Below are 25,293 nucleotides of genomic sequence, written 5' to 3' on the forward strand. Positions count from 1 at the left end.
GTTCTGATGCTGCAGTTTGGTTCTGATGCTGCAGTTTGATTCTAAAGTTGCAGTTCGGTTCTGAAGCTGCTGGCATCCTGAGCCGTTTGCTTGTTCAATGATTAGGGTCCATTAGAACTGGTCTAGTTCCAGAACCGCTCTGACTGATCATGTTGTTTCCAGGTACCAAACCCCTCCTGAGGTTGGACCCTCCTCCAGCTCGGCAGCCATGGACCCCCTCCCTGAGTATTCCCTGTTTCTGAGCCGGATCCTGGAGGAGCTGGACACTAAGCGGACCACCATGACCTACCAGGATCTGTGCCAGTCTCTGTGTGCCCGCTTCGACCTGGTCCACTTGGCTAAGATCCGGAGCCTTCTGTTCTACACGGCCTGCCTGGACCCCGCCTTCCCCGCCACCCTCTTCAGGGACAAGATGCGCTGCTCTGCTGAGGACCCCCAATCCAGGAAGCTGATGGTGGCCGCGGACATCGTCACCATGTTCAACCTGATCCAGATGAACGGGGACCTGGCCAAAGACAAGATCTTCGTCCCGCACAAAGCGAAGACCCCCCAGAACCAGCTGATGGAGCTGCAGGGGCCCGACAGCGATACATACAACTTCCCGGGTTGTGAGGGGGGAAGCAGCTATGAGCACACCTTGGACGGACACCACCCTCACCTTCATTACAGCCGCCCGCAGCTGCTCCTGGAGGCCCAGCCCCCCCCCACCTCACAACCTTCTGATTGCAACAACTGCCAGTTCATTCCCACCTCAGATCCAAACTTCCTGCTGCGCATCAGTAAAGACCTGAAGTGTGGACCCCCCCCTGTGGACAAGCTGCTCCACCTTCCCCAGCTCTCTAGCAGCAGCCCCCCGTCCGTCCCTCCAGAGATGCAGAGCACCTACTTTTCCATGGACATGGACAGTGAGTCCACCACTGACCAGGAGTCCCTGCAGCACCTCCCCCTCCACTCCTGTACGCACAAGAGAAACATCTTCAAGGAGGACTTCCACAACCTCCCGGCCTTCTCTCCACAGGTCGGTAATTTTACGGTAAACATTGATGTTGCTTCATTCCTCTGATCTGATCTCCTGAATCAGGGTTTTCATGTCATTTTCCCTCAATTTTTGGCCACCATTCTGGTTCTGTTACACCTCAATCTTTCTTTAGCCCTTAAAACTCCACTAGTTCTCCAACGACCTCGAGCGCTGTGACTTCGTCATCATCAGTGTGTCAGGACGATAGTTTGTAGCTCTGTAGGGTAAATTGTGATGGATAGCTTACCCTAGGTGATACACAAAGGTTATCCAGGCATTTATATCGCATCCAGGAGGTTTACAATCCAGCCACTAAATGTTCTTTTTTTTCTTTTGATGCCAACACAACAGAATAATACAAAAACAAAGCAAAGTAATGAAGTCGCATTTCAAATAAATCCCTCTGCTGTGTAAAGAATAAATAAATCCTGCATATTAACTCTAGATTTCTCTCAGAGAAAAACAGATAGAAAAGGCTACAGGCCCTCTACCTGGACGTTGGAGGCCTTTGTCTAGAATCTACATTATAAAAATGGTTTTAATCATTTAGAAACCTGGAAAAAAAACTATTTTTGCCTGGAAATGATGATGAAGCAACTTCCTGTCAGACTTGCCACCAATCAGAGAGCTTAGATTGATGGTAACGTCCAATCAGGAGCAGCCAAAGATCAGCCAGTGAGAAGAAAGTTCTATGTGTGTGTGAAAAGAAGAAAAATAATGCTCCTCTATGGCTGGAATAAAGCCAAGAAGACGTTTCTGATGCACGGTGGCGCCACAAAGCAGCTGAGCTGGAGTTGGTTTAGTGAGGATAGCAGGTAAATAGTAGCAGGAATAACTGGAAATGAGGAAAAAGTGGAAACATGGAAATAGTTTCTGTTGTGTGTTTGTTTCTATAACAATATTTTTTCTCCTCAAAGCCAAGACTTGAGAGAACGATGAGATGAGAAAAGGTTTGGTCACTGTTGATCTGTGTGTTATTTCTACAAAGTTCTGTTAGTAATAAATTCTGCTTTCTTCCTCTGGTCGGCCTTTATGCTGCTACATCTATTCATACATTCATTTTATATAATTTTACCTCCCAATCTGACAGCTGGTTTATACTGGGATTAAAAGCTTCAGCTTCTACAGAGTGGTTTATACTGGGATTAAACGCTTCAGCTTCTATAGACTTGTTTATAATGGGATTAAAAGCTTCAACTTCTACAGACTGGTGAATACTGGGATTAGATGCTTCAGCTTCTACAGACTGGTGTATACTGGGATTCAAAGCTTCTGCTTCTACAGACTGGTTTATACTGAGATTAAAAGCTTCAGCTTCTACAGACTGGTTTATACGGGGATTAAAAGCTTCAGCTGCTACAGACTAGTTTATACTGGGATTAAAAGCTTCAGCTGCTACAGACTGGTGTATACTGGGATTAAAACCTTCAGCTTCTACAGACTGCTTTATACTGGGATTAAAAGCTTCAGATGCTACAGACAAGTTTATACTGGGATTAAAAGCTTCAGCTGCTACAAACTAGTTTATACTGGGATTAAAAGCTTCAGCTGCTTCAGACGGGTTTATACTGGGATTAAAAGCTTCAGCTTCTACAGACTGGTTTATACTGGGATTAAAAACTTCAGCTGCTACAGACTAGTTTATACTGGGATTAAAAGCTTCAACTTCTACAGACGAGTTTATACTGGGATTAAAAGCTTCAGCTTCTACAGACTGGTTTATACTGGGATTAAAAACTTCAGCTGCTACAGACTGGTTTATACTGGGATTAAAAGCTTCAACTTCTACAGACGAGTTTATACTGGGATTAAAAGCTTCAGCTTCTACAGACTAGTTAATACTGGGATTAAAAGCTTCAGCTGCTACAGACTGGATTATACTGGGATTAAAAGCTTCAGCTTCTACAGACTGGTTTATACTGGGATTAAAAGCTTCAGCTTCTACAGACTAGTTTATACTGGGATTAAAAGCTTCAGCTTCTACAGACTAGTTTATACTGGGATTAAAAGCTTCAGCTGCTACAGACTGGTTTATACTGGGATTAAAAGCTTCAGCTTCTACAGACTGGATTATACTGGGATTAAAAGCTTCAGCTTCTACAGACTGGTTTATACTGGGATTAAAAGCTTCAGCTTCTACAGACTAGTTTATACTGGGATTAAAAGCTTCAGCTTCTACAGACTAGTTTATACTGGGATAAAAAGCTTCAGCTGCTACAGACTGGTTTATACTGGGATTAAAAGCTTCAGCTTCTACAGACTAGTTTATACTGGGATTAAAAGCTTCAGCTGCTACAGACTGGTTTATACTGGGATTAAAAGCTTCAGCTTCTACAGACTGGTTAATACTGGGATTAAAAGCTTCAGCTTCTACAGACTAGTTTATACTGGGATTAAAAGCTTCAGCTGCTACAGACTGGTTTATACTGGGATTAAAAACTTCAGCTTCTACAGACTAGTTTATACTGGGATTAAAAGCTTCAGCTGCTACAGACTGGTTTATACTGGGATTAAAAGCTTCAGCTTCTACAGACTGGTTAATACTGGGATTAAAAGCTTCAGCTTCTACAGACTAGTTTATACTGGGATTAAAAGCTTCAGCTGCTACAGACTGGTTTATACTGGGATTAAAAGCTTCAGCTTCTACAGACTAGTTTATACTGGGATTAAAAGCTTCAGATGCTACAGACTGGTTAATACTGGGATTAAAAGCTTCAGCTGCTACAGACTGGTTTATACTGGGATTAAAAGCTTCAGCTTCTACAGACTAGTTTATACTGGGATTAAAAGCTTCAGCTGCTACAGACTGGTTCATACTGGGATTAAAAGCTTCAGCTTCTAATAGCTTCAAATAAATTGAATAAAAATACTTGGTAGTTTTGGTTGAGATTGAAGTTGATTGAGTGATTTGAGGGAAAAAAAAGTGGAAAAAATGAATCTTTTATCTCTTCCCTACATTACATTTGTCCCTTTTCAGGCAACAATGGCAGCAGGCGAGGGAATTCTTTATCCCAGCATGACGTTCCTCCATAACGACAGTTCATATATTCAGCTGCTGTCAATTAAGTTTGAGGCTCATCGATATCCACGATGTTTAATAATACAGATGTTCATTCATTTTTATCTTTATCATGTAAAAACCCCTCTGAGATTAAAAACCCTTGTACAAGGTTGACCGGAGTTGACTAGCTGGAACTAAAGCTTCATGTAGCAGCTCCAGGTGACATTTCTGAAATTTAGTCATTTTGATTACACTTCCATCTTTTCATTCTTCTGTAGAAATATTCACTGAAATGGGTTAAAGTTTAGCTTCATACAAATCTTTAAATGGCTATTTGATTACTTGATGTCACTGCTGTTTTTGTATTGTTATTTTCCATTAAATAAATTTGGGTAACTGGGGGATTGTTTTAAAATTTGTTATAGAGGACAAAAAATGTCCTTTAAATTAAAAAAAAACTTAACACATTGATTTATTTTCTGCTTTATTGGGTTACATCTTAAAAAACAACAAAGCTCTAGTGTGCATCAGGACTATTAAATGTTGAATAATTATATGGATTTTACCCTTTAAATACCAGTGTTATTGTATGAGGCTAATATTTTTCATGAGAAAACACAAGAAAATGAGTTATTTCCCATTTGCTGCAGTGGTTCTCAAACTTTTTGAGTATGACCCCCAAAATAACGTTGGTGTTTGCGACCCCCACCCCTACACGGCGACTTAGCGATCAATTGTGTGATGTATCAAACGGGTCATCCAGCAGCGTCCTCCAAATGTAAGGCTGGAAAACTATCACAATCTTCATGAACAAGGAAGATAAACTGTTTTTGGTGGTTCATCACTTTGACAAGGCACTTACATGCCCAAAATCAGCTAAATGTACGTAAAAATCCCAAATATTTATAGGCTTTGTATGTTTTAGAATTATCTGGCAACCACCGGTTTGAGAACAACTGTGCTAGGGGGCTGACAGTCTTGGATATGTCAAATTTTAGCCAAAATATTGACTTTTATGCATTATTAATTAGTTTTTCTTTATGTATCAGATTTAAAATTCACTTCACACAAAAACTTAAATGTTCAACTTTCAAGTTAAATTCATAGAAAATGTAAAAAGTTCATGCTACACTGATATTTTATCATGACATGTAAGTTTATTGAAGAAAAATCTGCTGCAACTGTGATGCTATCATGTCAGTATGGGGTGTCTTATTACGGCCCATTTAGGCTCTACGCTAAAGGTGGATACAGAGCTTTGTTCATCTTCTGCATGAAGATAAACAGAAAAAGCTACAATGTTTTCAGTGGTCTTACAGACCACTTTTTATGTTTCTTTTCGAGAATGAACATTATTATGATCTCCTACACCGTCACTATGTTTGTTGTCTGAAACTGACATCAAAACTTGCAGGTCAACTCTGCACTGCCCTCTGGTGGATGCATTGGCTAACAACCATGTCAACGCAAGGAACGCATTCAATTATGAGGACAGAGACGTTTGAAACGAACCTATTTATGTACATAAAGGGAGCATAAATGGCAGGGTACCTTAATGGTCACGTTTGAATGTGCTTCATGCGTCAAATTCTGGTTTTGATTATATTTTCTTTTAAGATGAAGCTGATCCATGAAGACTAATTATATAGACCAAAGGTCCAGATAGGTCCGGTTCTATCTAGGTTTTATTGTTAACATTTAGATTTGTAATATTTTTGTACTATCAGCAGTATTTCCTCATCGCATGCTTGTTTTTTGTTTCAGGTTGTAACTAGTGAATGTAAACAGAGCAGTAACGCTGCTGATGGCTACCACAGGAGAGACGTGCACAAACCTGCCACCTTCTTCAACCACAGCTTCGAACTGCCCTACTCAAACCCTTACTTTGAATCCACACTCAGTTCCCCACTGCAGGACAGACTGAGGGTGAAGCATGAAAGCCTGGATGACCTTCAGGCGTCCACATACTTCGGACCGACCACAGTGTCCGAGCACGTCACCAAGCACAGTAGCAAAACAGGGAAGCAACCAGCATGGCCGGCGAAGAGCCTCAGTCTCAATGCTGAAGACAGCCCTCCTGATTTTCACAGACCTTTTCTGAGCTCCAAACCTCTGAAAGAAAGCCACCACTGCAACATCAGCATCATTAACACAGACAACGAGCCACATTTCCACTGCCCAAAGGAAAAGGTGCTCAGCTCTCCTGCCTTCATGAGCAAAGGGAATGGAGTGAAAACCAAGGACGTGGCACTGATGTCTAGAGGACCACCAGCTTTGGACAAAAGAGTTGCAGCCAAAAGGTTTCGGGATAAAAGCAGCGCATCGTTTTCTGGGGGGGATGCCTCGTCCAGTGTCGGGACTCAGACAGAGCAGGCTGAGCAGAAGAAACTGAGGGACCACCCACCCAGAGAAAGACCCACCCTGAAGCACTCCGACGACGACCCTCAGATCATCTGCGATGACATCAGTGACATTTTCCGTTTCCTGGACGATATGAGCGTGTGCGACTCCCTCGGCATCGTCCAGTCATCCTGTCACAACAGTAATGGGTCCCTCTCTCAGGTTACTCTGAAATCTGAAGGCGACAGCTCACCTGAATTTAACACTGTCAGATTGGCCAAGGCCAAGCTTGACCGCCTCTTCCATTCTCTGGAAAACACAGATGATGAGCTCAAACTGAGCGTGTGCAAGCTAGTGATGAGGATCGGCGAGATTGAGAAGAAGCTGGAGTCTTTGTCGGGGGTTCGCAGCGAGATCTCACAGGTTCTGTCTAAGCTCAACAAGCTGGATGAGAAGATTCAGGAGCCTGACACCAACGACAGGACGTCGGCATCCAGCGCCACCCCTGATAAACCACGCCCCCACCAAGATCCACATCCCAGCACCGCCCTCTCCCCTCACGTCTTCCAGTGCCACACCACCGGTCACAACGGGAAGATGGAGCTCGGCCTGACAGGGGAATGGGCTCGCTCTGATGATGATAGCCTCAGAATGAAGGCGCTGAAGAGGAGCATGTTCACCAGGAGGTCCTCCCGCTCACTAAACGAGGAGAACAGCGCAACGGAGTCAAAGGTTGCCAGCATCACCAACTCTCCGTGTGACTGGAGGACTGTATCCCATTCCTGCCACATTGAAGACAAGAGCAAGGACAACGAGCGGGAGCGGGAAGGCAAGGACCGAAATCGGAAAACCAAAGAGGTAACTACACACATATCTTTACAACACACACACCCAGACTCCAACATGTCAGGAAAAATTAATCCCATCCATTTTCTCTCCTGGCTTAATCCAGTTCCAGGGGGCGGAGTCTATCCCTTCTACTAGGGCTGGGTTAAAAAAAATAAATTGAAATTAAATAAATAAAATATCGATTCATAAAACTTGCAAATCGATTTTTTTTGTGTTGACTTAATGTTAGTATAGCTGTTTTAGTCACAAGCAGCATTGTTTTAGTAACTATAGCAGCCTCGTTTTAGCAACTAAAGCAGTGTTGTTTTAAATGGTAAATGGTCCGTATTTATATAGCGCTTTTCTGTACCAGGATACCCAAAGCGCTTTACATGTAAGTCACATTCACCCATTCACACACACATTCACACACTGATGGCGGAAGCTGCCATGCAAGGCGCTCGACCACGACCCATCAGGAGCAACTAGGGGTTCGGTGTCTTGCCCAAGGACACCTCGACATGAACACGACTTGGCCGAGGATCGAACCGGCAACCTTCGGGTTACAGGACGACCGCTCTACCTTGCTGAGCCACGCCGCCCCCATATTAGCTTATATATCAGATTTATTTTAACTATTATAGTAGCATTGTTTTAGCTACTACTGTACCATTATTATAACTATTATAGAAGTGTTGTCTTAGCTGTTATTACAGCATTTTCGTAGCTACCTTAGCTGCTTTATTTTAGCTATATTTCAGTATTACTGGATTACTATACTATTACTATATTACTGTTTTAGCTGACATTAGGTATTATAAATTCTCTGTATTGATCCTTGTGGTTGTCTTGTAGGTGGCAGGAAAGATTCTCCATGTTTCTCCTAGTGGTTGCAGAGTTCCTGTGCTTGTCGTTTGTCATATTTATTACTAAAATAACTCGAAACAGCTGACGCGCTATTTTTTTAGCCACATGTTCTTCTGCATCTATGATTTCATAGGTCCTCTTGCTAAGTTCTACCATCACAATTCCATGTGTTCTTTTGCCATTAGCATCTACATGGAGCATCCAGGACAGTAGAGGGTGAACTGATACCTAATAGTCTGCTACACATGGCACAATTGGGGGTTACAACATTCTTCCAGTCCAAGTTTACATATACACTGCACATACTGCACATACTCAAAAAAAGCAGACCTTTTTATTAAGGTAAGCCCATCCTTGCCAGAGGCGGTGCTGCATCAAGAATTACTGAAAGAGAAAAAAGACAAACAATGAGAAAGTAAACTGGCTCATTTATTTGTTAATACAGGACAACTTACATTTCCATCACATAGTTTTTGTTTTATCTTTATTTTACCAGGTAAAGATATTTGAAAATCAATTTTGATTTGCAAACATGATCAGGGGCCTCACTTATAAAACTGTGTTTAGCAAAGTAAACTACAGGTGGCGTCTGTGGCGCAAAAAGTTAATGCAGCGCACTTCTACTTTCAGATTTATCAAAGCGTGCACTCACACGTCCTACACCTGTTTCTATTTATAAATCGGAATAAACTCTAAAGCGGGTGCACATGAGGGAACGCCTTCCCACGCCCACATGGTGACTATAAATGGTCAGGTGGACGTCTGTAATACATGTTCATCACAACATTTACATGATGGCTCGGGAGCGAAAAGGAATGAAAAAAGTGGATTTTTTCGGGGTGTGAGACAGAGATCCTAAAGGACCACAATGACAAACGTAAAAATGTTTAATTGGTGGGCACGGCGTGGGCATTACTGGTTTCAGAAAGACAGAATAGCGGCAGCAGGTGGCAGATGCCGTCATCACAGTGTCAGAAGGAAGACACACCAGAGATGTCGGTAGAGCATCCGTCTGCCATGTGGGAAACTGAAGTTCAAATCCCACAGGGGGGAAACGCTTCAGAGAAAAGTGTCTGCTAAATAACAGTAATTCAGTCATTTGTTTTAATTTATAAAATAAATATGTACAGATACGTCTGAGATTGGTAGCAGTTTAGTTAGAGTTAAATAATTTTTCTTTCTAGTTGCTGGGTGTTCCAGATGGGTGGGCGGTGCAGAGGGACACAATCACCGCTATTAACCAGGTGGACAAGGAGCTGCAGGAAATAAAGACCGTCTGGACAGAAAACAATAAAAGCATTGTGTAAGAATTAATAAATAAAAGGAAATCCTCCTCTTGTGTGTTTCATTAGCGTAGCATCACTCATAGACCTCCAGCCTCCAGTCTGGTCCCGCTCTGCTGGAATGAAGGACCAAAGCTACCTTCCACACTGACTGCTACATGCTGGCAGCAGACTGGCTCCTTATTTATCTGGATGGATTTTATAACATGGAAGTTTTGTTTCACAATGATAGAACATATTTTAGTGGTTGAGCTTCTTGTGAATATCATCTCCCTTTTTCCTGAAAATCCTGTTTTTCACTGCACTCTTAAGAGAATTAATATCAAATATGCATCTTTATTCACCATTAAGACCATTAGGACATTTCTAAACTACCAAAAGAATCTTAAAATCAATCCAGAAATGCAAGGGGAACCGATGCAGCAATTTTAAAACTAATTTTATCTGTTCCTGCACTCTGGTTCCTGGTCAGCATACATGCAGCTGAATTCTGGAGTAATTGTAGGTTTAGAATACTCTTTTTAGGAAGACCACAGAGCAGGACAATACAATAATCCTACTAGAACTGAAAGCATGCATCAGCACTTTGGTGCTGGAAAGAAAGAGAAATGGGCAGACTCTGGCAATTTTTTTAAGATGATAAAGTCCGCTCTTTGTAACATTTCTAATGGGTGGAATAAAATCAAGCTCAGAGTCTAAAAGGTCACCCAGATTCCTTAAAAATGATCTCTCTTGTCTTCAGGATCGATAATTAAAACTTCTGTGTTGTCCTGGTTAAGCTGTAGGAAATTCTCTGACATCCATGACTTTATATCTAAAATATGGTTAAAAGGACATTTACTGGCTGCAAGTCCTCAGGAGACACGGTGATGTAAAGCTGTGTATTAGTGATGTGTCATGTGCGAAAGAGAGCCCTGAGAGCCGATTCTTTGTAGTGAATCAGAAGAGCCGGCTCCTATCGAGTGAGACACTGAACTAAATATGGGTCAGTTTCAACCTCAGACTAAGCTCAGCGAGTTTGATTTTTCTAATAGCGGGGATCGCAAAGTAGACATAACTTTAACAAAATGGAAAGAGGTTGTCAAAAAATATAAACTGGAAGAAGATAGCAAACTGGTCATGTGGCCATCTCAGTCTTCTAAGTTTAGACCAGGTGAGATATTCATAAAGGAATAACGGCTATATGTACACTCTTGGAGGGTAGATCCTTTAAAATACTTGGACAACTTAAGAGGGAATTCCGTTTAGAAAATAGGGACCTATTCAGATATTTCCAGTTGAGACATTTCTATGACACAGTTATCAAAACTGGTCTCTCAGCAGAGGGTAACGACTTGATTGATGCTCTGACCGCTGCATACAAACACACTCCCTGCAAAATTATGTCCAAGCTGTATAAGAGTGTACATAAGCTAAATGGTTCAAGTTTGTTGAATGTAAAATTGAAATGGGAACAGGAGTTGGACATTCAGTTGTCTGAAGGTGATTGGCACTCAGTGTGCAAAACACAGCACTCCACTAGCTCCAAAGGGTGGAGGGAATTTGGATGGAAGACTGATTTGTTTTGCCTTAACTCCTCATATAAAAAGCAAGCAGCTAGGAGTAGGACAACAATGCTGGAGACAGTGCGGGAACATGAAGGCTAATCACACATTTTCTGTTCTTGTCCGAAATTGCAGCCACTCTGCAGTTCGGTGTTCGTTTCTCCAGGGATCCTAAAACAATGCTCTTGGGACTGATACCTGATCCAATATTCCATACTGAATATCTCTTCAATATTTTGATTCTTCCCTACAAAACGGCAGTTACAAGGAACTGGCTGAAACCTGACCCTCCAAGCTTCAAGGAGTGGAAGGATGTTGTACAGGAAATATACTCTATGGAAAACTGACCTATTTTTTCAGGAATAAAGCGGGGACACATGCAAGGTTGTAGGCTAAATGGACTAGGTATAAGAAAATCACTGTAAGTGTGATCTGAGTTTTGAGTCTGCAATATGGTTACAACCCCTCACTACATGCATTTCCATTACAGTATTTCGCAAAATAAAAGTGATATTTCTAAGATTTCGATAAAGTGCAATTGCGATTTGCAGGTGTTTCTATTCAATGGTGTTTAGTGCATTAGCCGTTATTCTCGTAAAATCTCATCCCGCAAGACTCCACTTTGAGGAGGATAGAGATTTCTAAATCTTTGTAAAACTCTTGCATTTCACCATTGTTTGCTATCAGGGATGACAATTATATATTTTTCTTTAATTATTTGTAAAAAGATTTCCATCTCGTCCTACATCTACTCAGACTGTGCCATCTCTATTTGAAATGAACTGGTGATGTGACCCGCTACGTCACGTCCAGTAAAACGTAAATGCGAGAAAAGTGTTTCCATTACACTTTTGCAATATACCTCTATATCGACAACATCTGAAAAACCACCTCATGAGAGCGTAAAAACTTTTTAGTGATATTTAAAGGTTTTTTTAAATGTAGGTGTTTCCATTACTGTTTTTTTTATTGCGACATTTAGCATTTGCCCAATTCGGGGGGTAATGGAAACGCACCTACTGTTCACTTTGTGTTTTATGTTTTTTGATTGTATATCTTGAAAAACTAATAAATATAGAGTTAAAAAAATAAAAAAAAAAACAGCCACAACGTCAACGCTCTGTAGCCACCTCATTTTCCGACTCACTCTCGCTACCCCGTCCATTTACTGTCCGTTTACCAACCACATATCTGTCTTAACCCCACACACATTATTACAGTATTGCAGTCTCTCAAACCCATAGAACCTTTTAACATGTAACATTAGCAGGAACATCACTGTAGGATCGCTAGAATATCATTAATGCTAAATGTTAGCACAACAGTGCAGCTGCTTCTCGGCCGACAAACTCAAAACAATGGTCACGCAAGACTGCATAACTTCCTGTGTCTGTGTGTGGTCATGTTGGCCAGGAAACAAACAATTATGACTCTGTTTCCATGTTATTGGATGGTGTTTAGACAGAAATACTTGCCGATCCCCTTAGTTTTGGTAATATCGGCGGGTATTTCCGACGCTAGTATCGGTATCGGCCCATCCCTACTTGATACCAGCTGACTTCTTATCATAAACTTGGCCAGTTCTGCTGAACTGTCATGTATACCTGGACTTAATGGAGGGTTTCATTCATGTTGAGGCATATTAACTTGCTGCCTGGGTCCCATCTTCATTTATCTTTCTACTGACTGTTGCTGTGCATGAGCTGACTGATTTTTAACCTAGTCCAGCCTGGAGGGGTGAGAATGTGCCTGAGGTAGACTGGGGGGGGGGGGGATCACCGATGCCCCGATGTTGTTTTGATTTGTTTTGAAGTCCTGATTGTGATAGTCAAGCCTGTTGTCCGATATACATGTATCTGGTGCCTGTAGCTCTTCCACATGGCAGCTAAACTCTTGTGAATATTTCTCCACAAAATCTTTGTGAACTTTGCATGTTGTGTAGAGAGTTAAAGTCTAAGAAGCTTACCTCAGAACTTACATTTGTGGGAGCAGCTTTCATGATGACGGCTTTGGCAATTGCAGCCTCAGCTTCTTTCTCATGCTGAAGTGCATCTAACTCTGCATCCAGACGAGTCTTTTCAATCTTAATCTGCATTTCTTTCCTACTGAAAGTTGCCCTAGCCTTCGCCACTTCTGCCTCTGCTCGATCTTTAGCAGCTGCCATGCTGACAGACAACTGGAGTGAACATATAGATGAGTGTGTAGACTGGGCACGTGTCTTCTGAGATTAATGATCAGCTGTCTCCACGTTATTTCCTTCATCCGGTGATTTCTTCACTGATGGCTGACTACTGAGAGGCTGGCATTTTACTTTTACTGTTCTCGTCTATATGAAACAGAAAGCTTAATCGTCCCTTCAAAGAGTCCAATGAACAGGCCATGTGTTGTACTTGGCAGGGGATCTATTGAAGAAAAGGTAAAACTGAAATACACAATAACATTAGAAAGCATATGCACACTAATGCATAATGCTAGCAGCCACTTAACACATGCCAGTATTGTAAGCATACCTTGAATCATCAAAGAATAACGCAACTAAACACGACATAAAACAACATGTATTGTAACATAAAATGCTACAATAATCATCGTAATTACAATTAAACTTAAATAAACTAACTGGCAAAGCCACACGAACTCTGAGGATTAACGATGGATGCAGATTGTTGCCTTCCCATGTGCTCTCTACAACCATAGACATAATATACATAGATGCCTCGTAGACTGACGCTGCCTATTGGACTGACATATCAACGCGGCGGCCATCTTGGATGGGTCACCCATGTGCCTCCAATGCATTTATTTCTAAGGTGTATGCCCAGCTACAATCATCGCTTTTTTTACACGATTTTCTGACAATTTGGTTTGTTACAAACAGCAGAGATATAGTTACGATACAGGTCACTGTTACACATTGAAAATACCAGCTTTAATGCTGAAATCATTTTTATTCTCTAACAAAGACATATGGTAAAATATTATTAAATGTATAAATGAATTATTTTGACACTTTAATAAATAAGTTTGGTCATTTGAATTTGTCTCTGCTACACGAGTGCGCGCGCACACACACACACACACACACACACACACAGGGAGCTAAAACCCTTGAAAAAGAAGTATCTTGCACAGCTACTTGCTTGTGCTGGCACTCTGTAACTCCAGGGTAGTTAATTTTGCAATGTGGTGCAGTCACATAAGAAAATAAATAGCTATTTCAATGCTTCAACCCTTGGATCCCTATTTTGGGCACTTTTTCTGTCTTTTATTTTTTTCTAAGATTGATCTGTTTTCCAAGACTTTCAAAAAGGTGAAAACAGCAGATGCAAGCTCAACTCTTTACATCACTTCCCTGTTTGTTGTTCAACATAGGATGTAGGGCCCAAGTGTTCTAAGTATTTTAACCAGTATGTTTAAAATGTGTAAAACAAAATTGTGCTGCACCTTTACAATGTTTGTGGATGTGGATGTGGCAGGGGAAGATGCAGAGAATCTCTCATGTAGCTGTATGCTTTTGGCAGTGCAGTGTAAAGGCAAACTCTCTCTGCTCCCTCAAGTAGTCATGTTCCTGCTTTGAAAAGTGGTCTATCTGAAGATCTGGACTTCAGTTAATACAAATACTAACTTTATAAATTCTGACAAAGAGAGTAAACAACAACAAAAAAAGTGGTATTATCAATTTATTTTTCCTGAGTGGGAAGTAAAGTCTTTCTTTAAACTCCTCATTTATTAGGTTCTTTTTCTTGAGATCTTCTAGAAGACTTTGAACAGTCTTTTTTGCTCTCTGTTTGCGGGCCTTTGCCATCACCTTCTCCCGCTATAGACTCACAACTCTAGCCAAAGCATCACTGGGTCTGGCCTTTAAACGAGTGGGAGAACTGGGTTAAACAAAGGAATATAAGAAAATGTTTTCAGTGATGTTTATATCAAACCACTCAAAATGATTTTGTGCATAGCACCGCATATGTTCTGGCACTCATTCTTAAATTCATAACCGTAATATCACAGCCAGGACCATGACTATGAGAAAGAGAGAAAGGGTTTGTGTGTGTGTCAGTGAAATGGGGTGTGCATTCATTCATTCATTCATTCATTTATATGTGAGTATGTCTTAAAGGTTTTAATTTGACCAGAGCCACGACGCTCAGAGCTCTATGGGATATAACAAAATACAAATACTTACATCATTGGGCTGAGGTTCACTTTCAGGGAAATGCTGAGAAAGGTCCAATGGTAAGCTCTCCTCAGCTTTCCTTGAAGTTTTTGTGTCCCTTGTTGCTACTGGCTAAAATATAAGAAACAAAATACTCAAAAATAACCTCATTAAAAATGACTTGAAAAGGTCTTAGTATTCCACAGTGTACTGTAATACACAGTAAATCAATAATTCCTAGACATGCAGAAAGAACGGATGGCAAAAAAACCCAAAGTGTGTTCTTAACTTTTGTTTTAAATGATTCACAGACATCTCAGCAAGTACTTTGAGTAAAAAATACACCTACTCTGTGGAGGTGAGGTGGAAAGTTGAAGACAGGTGGAGTCGCGCCATCTCTGAGCCTGACAATCTGACCTGTCCTGTCAAACTCACCCGGCTTGAAGTGCTCACTACAAAGCTTGGATGTAGCAACAAAACCCTCCCTTCTTATTGCAACTTCCCATTACCTCATCAAATCTCTGTCACTGGGAAACCTTCATGATATGAAGGGTAAAAAAAGAAGAAAAAAAAACTAGCAAGAGATAAAACAATTGCACTCTCTAGCAGTCTGACTAGCACATAATTATGCTGTCCCCTGCTGTTTGATTTCTTGCTTGTGATGTTCGTTTAGAAGCAAGTTGCTTTGGAGAAAAGCGTCTGCTAAATGACTTGTAGATAACATTGAATACCGCTTTTTTCCGTTAGCATTTTGTTGATAGCCAAAATGACGTTAGTTACAATGACATATTAATAATAACAAAAATTACTGTTCAGTCTTACTTGTGAAAGGTAATGCCACGTAATCAGCTTTCAACATTGCACTGTTATTGCAGCCGTAGGCTGCACAAATTACAGGCACAGTTGCTGGCGCTGTCTTGACTCTGACCAGTTCTGAAGCTAGGCTGGAATGTGGCGACCCATCCAATATGGCGTTGACGCTGCATTACGCTCCAGTGTGTAATGAACGTATATTTTGTCTATGTTTACAACATACAAAATGGCCGACTAACCACTTGGCAGGAAGACGACGTTGTGCCTTTACCAAAATAAAAGTATGCACTTCAAAATAAAATGCAAATAACACTACTTAAACTACTGATTACATTCAACTGATACATCACAAGCATAGGTGTGAAAACCAAAGCTCTGCCTCCCGATGACATCTCCATGTAGCAGCATGTCCAGATCCACGGAAGATGCCATAGCAACAGCCCTCCATGCTGCACTGTCTCATCTGGAGCAGCAGTGAGCTACATGCGGTTACTTTTTGTGGACTACAATTCTGTCTTTAACACCATCCTTCCCCACAGACTAGTGGACAAATTGGTAGATTTGGGCATCCCACATGCTACCTGCATGTGGATCAAGAGCTTCCTGTCTGGTGGCAGTCAAAGGGTGAGAGTGAGCCCACACACATTCACAGCTGTCAACCTCAGGACAGGCTCCCCACAGGGCTGTGTGCTGATCCCCCTGCTATACACCCTCTACGCCCACGACTGCATCCTTACCCACCACAATAGCATCGTCAAATTTGCAGATCACAGTGGTAGGACTCACCTTGAGGGGGGATGAGGGACAAGGTAGACTGTGTTGTGTAGAACAACAATTTGCTGCTCAACACCTTCAAAACAAAGAAGGTCATATAGGACATAATGCCACTGAAGATTAGTGGGAACTGCGTGAATGATGGACTTCCACTTTCTGGTGGTCCACATTGAGGAAGATCTGACCTGAAGCATGAACACCTCTGAGCAGTGTTGTTTTCGTCAACGATGACGATGACAAATTTATTTCGTTGACAAACCTTTTTTTCTTGACAGTGACGAGCTAAAAATGGCTCTGATGACAAAAACATGACGAGACGTTTGTGAGATTTCGTTAACGAGATGAGACAAGATGAAAATGTTCAAGGGCTGATTGTCTGACATTAAAAACACGTCATTTCTGCCTGTTGTGAGCGCTATCTGTCAGTAAGCGATGCTGCTGCACCTTGGCAACGCCCACCATCTGATGTACAGAGCACACAAGCAAGCAGTTTATTCATTCATAGATGAATCATGGCGGCATTCTTGACGAAGGGGTTTGGTGGAAGCGCTAAAACGATAAATGGACTATGATCCATCATAATTTCACTGGCAGACCAGGTCAAGTTGAGCATGTGTTCCTCGTCCTTTGCTCATATTTTGGACATGTGTGTGTTCAGGGTGGAGTATTACACTTCAGAAAATTCTCAGAAATAAAGCCACAGTTACCAAAGTAAGGATGTTGTTGCTCTTTGCTTTTCTGGAGTAATTGATTCCACAGGTAGAACTTTATCTGTGTAAAGCATCACCCTAAGTAGATCAGAAAGTATTTGCTGTTGGTTGGAAACCTTCTAAGTCTAAAACTATTCCTTTTAATTTACCGTATTTTCCGGACTATAAGTCGCTCCGGAGTACAAGTCGCACCAGCCATAAAATGCTTAATAAAGAAGGAAAAAACATATATAAGTCGCACTGGAGTATAAGTCGCATTTTGGGGGAAATTTATTTCCAGCACAAGAACAGACATGTCATCTTGAAAGGCAATTTAAAATAAAAATAGAATAGAGGCAACAACAGGCTGAATAATTGTATGGTATGCTTACGTTACATGAAACAACTGAGAACGTGCCTGGCATGTTAACATAACATATTAAGAGTTATTCAGATAACTTTAGCATAAATAACATGCTAAGAAGTTTTGCAAACCATCCGTGTCACTCTCAATAACTAAAATCCGATGAAATCTTCATCCTCGGTGTCACTTTTAAACAACTCCTCTAACTCCGGAGGTAGAAGATGTGGCGCTTCTTCTTCTACGTCGCTTACGTCAGCCTCATCCTCGGTTGCAGTTCCAATTATTCCAGCCTTTCTGAATCCTGACAGAATGGTTTCGGTTGTCACCGAAGCCCATGCTTTGTCGATCCATCCAATGACATCCTGGAAAGTTGCACGGCGCATTCTCCCGGTTGCGGTGAAGCTGTGCTCTCCATTCATCATCCACTGCTCCCACAGGTTACGCAAGACTGCCTTAAAGCTCCTATTCACGGAGATATCAAGAGGCTGGAGTACTTTCGTTAAGCCGCCAGGGATGATGGCAGGTGTGGAGTTGAACATTTTTAATTTATCTTTGAACTGTGGCGTGATGTGGGCTCGCATGCTATCCATCACAAGCAGAGCTTTGCGTGCTCGAAAGAAGCCATCCGGACGCTTATTGTAGCACTTTGTAAGCCATAAGTTCATCATTTCTTGATCCATCCACCCTTTCTCATTCACGGCGACTTCAACTGAGGGGGATTGGATTTTTGGCATAGTTTTTCTTTTGAAAATGACCATTGGTGGCAATTTTGATCCATCTCCACAACATGCCAGTACCACTGTGAAGTGTGATTTCTCATGACCAGTTGTTACTATATTCACACTCTTTTGCCCTTTCTCTGCAACACTTCGGCCTATGGGAATGTCAAACGTGAGAGGGACCTCGTCCATGTTGATAATATGATCCGGTGTCACGTTGTGCTCACTTACATGCTTTCTAATGAACTCACTGAAACTGTCGACCTTGACTTGGAAATCTGCCGGCAGTTTTTGGGACATCGTTGTCCTTGCTCTGATAGAGAGGCGATTGCGTTGCATGAAGCGATAACACCAAGAAGGTCCTCCTGCAAAGTCATTTATATTCATCTCCTCGGCAAATACTCGGGCTTGGAGACGCAACTGGACTGTTGACAAGCCTCTCCCGGCAGCGCGTTGTTCAAGCACCCATATGCGAACTCGTTCCTCTAGCTGTGGCCACCTAGCTTTTAGCCCGCGATTGGCTTTTTTTGTTTTCTTCATTTCAGTAAGAGTAACCTCCGCTTTTCGCCAGTCCCTTACAAGTTTCTCGCTAACTCCAAACTTTCTTTCTGCTGCTCGATTACCGTTTTCGGCTGCATATTTTACTATCTGGAGCTTGTAATCTGCAGAGTATGATTTTCTTTTCGGTGGCATTTTTATTAAGCCCTTCTTACTTGTTTACTGCCAATGTTGAAATTATCAACACAAGCCTAGAGCGCCCTCTTGCGGTTTAGTGTAAAAATAACACGTGAAATGAAATACCGGTAATAATGTGTTAATAATTTCACACATAAATCGCTCCAGAGTATAAGTCGCACCCCCGACCAAACTATGAAAAAAAACTGCGACTTATAGTCCGGAAAATACGGTAGTAATTATTGATGAAGATAACCAAACAACAAGCTCACAATGTGTTGCTGTATGTTGAACTTATAGATCTGCTATTTTCTAGTGTGACATGTTTGTATGATGAAGTCGGGCATCAATTCATTAAAAATATTAAATATAGAAATAAAAGTTTCTGCCCAACAGCAGTTAAGTAACACGGCAGCATTTCATCCCTGTTGGTGGGAAAGTCTCGGCTAAAGCTGTCAGTCTGGTAAAGGATCTGGTTATTATGTAAAAGCATTAAAGGAAACTTGTTTTATGAATTACTTGTTATAACCTTGATTCCACTTTTTAATAAGTATTATTGACCTAAATTAATTTGTTGAAAGACTAATACTTTTTTTTATTTGACTAAAACTATCAAACTTAGAAATTACTAAGATGTGACTAAAACTAATAAGCATTTTCATCCTGAAGACTAAAATTTAGACTAAAACTGAGATGCCTGCCAAAAACAACACTGCCTCTGCACTGCTAAAAAGGCACAGCAGAGACTGCACTTTCTGAGGGTATTAAGGAAGAACAAAATTTCACAGAGACTGCTGGTGTCCTTCTACTGGTGCTAAATCGAGAGAATCTAAATGTACTGTATGTGTGTGGTACAGCAGCTGCACAGAATCTCAAAGGAAGGCGCTCGTGAGGGTCATTAAAACAACTCAAAGGATCATCTGCTCCCCTCTCTAAACACTCGAAGAACTACACAGTTCCCATTGCCTTAAAGAAGTACACAATGTCATTAAGGACAATTCACACCCTGGCCACTGAACTGTGGTGGTTAGGCAGACGTTACAGAACAATAAAAAGCAGGACAAATAGATTAAAAAATGTGTTTTTCCAACTACAGTCACCTCATTCAATACTGAAAACACTTACAATAGGCAAAATGTTTTCTAAGGGATGAGTGCAATAACAGAATATATGTCTGTGTTTGAGTGATGGGTCTCTGATTGTGCTGCTTTTTATAAATGTAGCTTTTTTGGCCTTTAGTTGTCCATTTTATATTAACTTTATATGATACTGGATGGCACTTTTAAATTAGGTACTAGTTAAAATGACAATAAAGGTATTCTATTCTATCATAACTTTTACTGTTTTACCATTTTGCCTGCTCAGAGCCAACTGTTGTCCTACATGTATGTAATTTGGCTGTGTTTACCCACAATGCCTCTCATTGTTGTCCAATTCCTCTATTTGGTTCTCTTAAAGGAAACTACTTTTGAAGCAAACTGGTCCACCTACCTAGAGTTTGCTTCCTTGAAATGAATAAGAGCTTGTTCCTTCATTTACACGTCTCCGCACAAACCAGACTTTCCGAGGGTTTGGAATCAGAAAGACTGATGTCAATGCAGTTTTATTCTCTGTTGATGCACACAGAGCATGAATACACAGCAGTCATTGGAACAACGTCACTCACAAATATAGGGATGACTAATTGTCACAGTTTAGGAAGTCATTTTGATATGTGATGAAGGTATAGTTTTTGATGTATTGTGCAGCCCTTGTCTGGACTGGACCACCTATGGGGTCAGAGTTGAGTCCACGGGTGGACTTCTGTCTGTTGTAACATGCATGATGCTTCATGCTGACCTGAAACAGAGGACATGTTGAATTAATGATAAGATGACCTATAAACTGCTACTGCTCTGATTCTCTGAAGACTCTCAGAGTATTTCTACACACAGTGTTTCCATATCTGAAATCTTTTCTACAACACCGAAGGTTAAAGCCTGACCTCATTACATTTTTAAAAATTTAAAAAGTCACTCTAGTAGAGACACCCATAAAATTTTTAGATGAAACCCTACTCCAACACACCCAAATGAATTTCCTCATCCTCATAGTAAATCTTTATTTGTATAGCACTTTTAAAAACAAAGCTCGGACTGAAAAAGCTGGGTCACCTCTGGCCTTGAGTTTCGACCCTGGCACAGCCAAAAGGGACCTGCCTGAAGATCTAAGGCTGCGGGGAGGCTCGTAGGGTGTCAGTAAATCTGTAATGTGCCAGACCTAAACGAGCTTTAAAAGTAATCAGTAAACTTTAAAATCAATTCTAAAATGTACAGGGAGCCAGTGCAGCGAGGCTAAAACAGGGTAATATGTTGTCTTCTGCTAAAACCAGTGAGAAGCCGAGCTGCTGCGTTTTCAACAAGTTGGAGGCGAGAGAGGGATTTATTGTCAAGACCGGAGAGGAGGGAGTTGCAGTAGTTGAGTCTGGAGAAAATGAGTGCATTGATAACTTTTTCTAAATCGGGCCGGGAGAAGACAGGTTTGATTTCACTGATGGTGCGGAGGTGAAGGAAACAGAACTGGGTGACTTTTTTGATGTGAAGATGAAAATTAAGATTGGAATCAAGTATAACACCCAGGTTTCTGGCAGAGGGGGTGATGTTAGAGGAGAGAGGACCAAGACTGTCTTCAATATGGGAGGTGGAGTGAGGAGGGTTGATTAAGATCATTTCAGATTTAGAACTGTTGAGTTGTAGAAAGTTTTGTGCCATCCAACTGTTCACATCGTTGAAACACTCTAACACAGCAGCTCGGCTTCCAGTGTCCCCTGGTCTCAGCAGGAGGTATATCTGTGTGTCGTCCGCATAACAATGGAAGGACACGTTATGGCGGCTATAACGTGTCCTAGGGGGAGCATATAAATAAAGAACAAAATGGGACCTAAAATAGAACCTTGCGGTACACCACAGGCAATGGGGGCAGAGGAGGACGTAAAATTACCTATGGTGACCGCAAAGGTTCTATCTAAAAGACAAGAGTAAAACCAATCAAGTGCAGTGTCTGTGATGCCAACCCAGGTTTTAAGACGATCAATTAAAATACGGTATCAACGGTATCAAATGCAGCACTCAAATCTAAAAAAAATTAAAATGATGCTCTCTCCTCTACCAGAGGCTAAAAGACGCTCATTAGAGACTTTGAGGAGAGCTGTTTCAGTGCTGTGTAGAGCTTTAAAACCAGACTGAAATTTCTCAAAGATGTCATTTCCATTTATAAAACCTAAAATCTGATTAGAAACAACTTTCTCTAAAACTTTGGATAAAAAGGGAAGCTTTGAGATCGGTCTAAAGTTGTTAAAATCATCAATACTTAAATTAGGCTTTTTTAAATGAGGTTGGATGTTTAAAACAAGAAGGGACAACACATTTTGACAAGGACATGTTAATGATGGATAAAATGCTGGGCCCAACTGTGCTAAAAACATCTTTGAGGAATTTGGTGGGTATGACATCAAGACTGCATGTGGTTGTTTTCATGTGAGATAAAACACCAGCTAAAGAGGAGAGAGATAAAGGAGTAAAATTAGTAAAACAATTAAAACACTTGGAAAATTCTCTTCTTACAGTAATGGTGTGACTTGGAGCAACTAATGATTTCTTATGTCATTGACCTTTTTAACAAAGTGATTTAAAAACAGTTCACACAGTTCTGTGGACGCATCATTAAAATGACAGGGCTTAGGGTTAATAATTGAGTCTAAAACCTTAAATAAAACTCTAGAGTTGGATTGACTTTTTGTAATAATGTTAGAATAAAAAGCTGTCCTTGCTTCTTTGACTGCTTGTTGATAGGATTTAAGACTTTCTTTCCATGTGAGATAACTACACTTAGCTTGGACTTTTTCCATCTTCTCTGATTTTGCCTGCAAATCCTCTTTAACAACTGGGTGTGTTCATCGAGTCCGGGTTGGGAAATTGACTTTCTCTCTTTAAAAGGAGCAACAATATTTAAAATAGTTTGAGAGTTTGAGGTTTGATAAAAAAAAAAGAAGAGACCAGCTCTACCAGGATAAAATCTGTGTTACAAGCAGTCGAGGAAGCTGGGGTAAGAAGTTGAGAAAACCTAGAGGCAGAAGAGGAGTTAAAAACACGAGAACTGAAAGGTAAACCCTGAGTAACAGACTCTGGAGATAAAATAACGTTAAATAAAACAGCTTTGTGATCAGACACGCAGATATCCTTAGTTTAAAAATGGCAGCAACCCCCCCCTCCTTTTCTGGACAGTCTTGGTTGATGAGGAATGAGTAGTCAGGGGGGGTTGCTTCAATGATGGTGTGCAGTCTCCTTGAGTTAGCCAGGTCTCTGTTAAAATCAAAAAGTCCAAGTAATTGCTAGTAATAAAATCGTGGCAAATGAATGTTTTGTTGTTGATGGATCTGATATTTAAAAGACCAAAGTTTATTGGAGTTGAGCAGGGAGCAGGGATGACGAGGGACAGAGAGGAACGGTGATAAGGCCGGGAGGTGAAGGTTCTCTGGGGATGAACAGCCTGTAAGGGCACAGGTTGGTGATGACAGTGATCCTGTGTTGAAGAGGGCTGCATGGGGAACTGCGTTGAGGAGGTACCAATGAGGGGGGAGGGGGTGAAATGGTAGCAGAGGGGGTTTCAAGTCAATTTTGTTTGTGAGTCTGAACAGCATGGATGATGTTGTAAGTTAAAAACCAGTTCCCTAGTGGACTGAGGTGGAGACCATCCGCCCTGAAAAAGGCTGAACGAGTCCAGAAAAGATGAAAGTTGAGGATCGAGACAGTGGAGGCGAGGAAGGTGGCTGCTGGAAGGCTGTGGTGTCCTGTTCAGAGCTCCCAAGGCCGGTGGCAGGTACGATGGTGCGGGGCAGAGCAGGGGGCTGTTGTATAGAAGGGCCAGCAACTGTGGTGTTGGCAGAGCCCACGGGAGGGCTCCCCGCTGTATCAGAGCAAGAAAACCCTCTAGAGTGCCTGATGACAGCCTCCTGTAACAGTCTGCGGCGAGAGGAGGAAGCTGCTGCCCGAGCTGGGTCCCGCTGCCTCAGTCCGCCGGTCTGCGTTGTCAGGGAACCACTGGCCCGTTGTGATGGGGACGAGTCCAGCGTACCGCCACAGGAGCCGCCTGGGTGCCGTCGGTCTGGGATGGAGGGCTCAGATCCTTTGTCTCAGGCTCAGGAACAGCAGGACGAGCCAAGGCTTCATCCATCAGGGCGGCTAAATGGTTGGAGAGGCTCAGACCTTCCCAGCTCTTTCCTTTCCCACGGACCACCACGTCAGCCCAGGAGGATCGGTTGTTAGGGGTAGAGCAGGATGAAGGTCATGTCATTCAGCTCTGCAGAGGCCTGATAATGAGCCATTCATTTGATTCAGCTGTGTTAGAGAAGGGATGCATTTAAAAGTTGCAGGATAGTTGATCTCGAGGACATACTTGGGCACCTCTGGACTAGAAGATAGCACTGAATCCAGGAAAATTGAACACAAACTCATACATCCTTATACACATGGTCTTTATATTATGCTGATGATATTTCATTATTCTTTTCCAGAATGACTTCATAAGTCTAAAAGTTAGAAGGAGGCATCACTTTTCATTTTCTCTGTTTTCACAGGAAGTTTATCAGTTCAGTCAGAAAACCACCCAGCTGTCATCAGATCAGATGTCAAAGGTTAACAGATGAACTGGAGACTGGGAAGAATAAAAACGCTGCTGATGTTCGTCTCTTCTTCTTCTCCAGGCAGAGCGAGACCATCAGTACGAGCTCACCCAACCACAGCGGCCTCCAAAACCAGCAAAGGAGTCCTACCTGATTGAACAGGTTTTTTCACCACACCCCTTAAGCCCGTCTGTCAAGGCACACATGAAAGGCAGCTTCCTGTACACGGACCTGAGGCTCACCAGCCTGTCAGACGGTAAACACAGCCAGCCATCCTGGACCATCAAGGAGTACCGACGCAACCGAGGAGAAAAGGGAAACCCGCTTACAGCTGTGGACCTACAGGTACTGATCATTTCAAATCTCCTCCAGAATCCCAGTCTACCTGTCCTTTACATCAGATCAAACATTAAATTGTTGTGAGGTATTTTTTATTTTAATCAAAAGAAGGTAAATGGAAATTATGACATTCCTACAACAGACTTTTAGACTGATTACTATTATTTTAGACTCAAAAGTTCTTTCAATAAAAGAACTTTTGAGTTCTTTCTTCATAGTCTACAGTG

At 41.7% G+C, this 25,293-nt stretch overlaps 1 protein-coding gene across 1 annotated transcript in view; it reads left to right on the forward strand.

The window, feature by feature from the left end:
* minar1 (membrane integral NOTCH2 associated receptor 1) overlaps positions 1 to 25,293 on the forward strand; it is a 32,193-nt gene that overhangs the window by 1,150 nt on the left and 5,750 nt on the right. The window contains exons 2-4 of the mRNA XM_042008993.1: positions 163 to 1,018; positions 5,784 to 7,217; positions 24,809 to 25,072. Coding sequence (XP_041864927.1) covers positions 209 to 1,018; positions 5,784 to 7,217; positions 24,809 to 25,072 — 2,508 coding nt within the window. The 5' untranslated portion in view covers positions 163 to 208. The remainder of the gene's footprint in view (positions 1 to 162; positions 1,019 to 5,783; positions 7,218 to 24,808; positions 25,073 to 25,293) is intronic.

The sequence above is a fragment of the Melanotaenia boesemani genome, chromosome 1 (assembly GCF_017639745.1).
Source record: "Melanotaenia boesemani isolate fMelBoe1 chromosome 1, fMelBoe1.pri, whole genome shotgun sequence".
Taxonomy (NCBI): Eukaryota; Metazoa; Chordata; class Actinopteri; order Atheriniformes; family Melanotaeniidae; genus Melanotaenia; species Melanotaenia boesemani.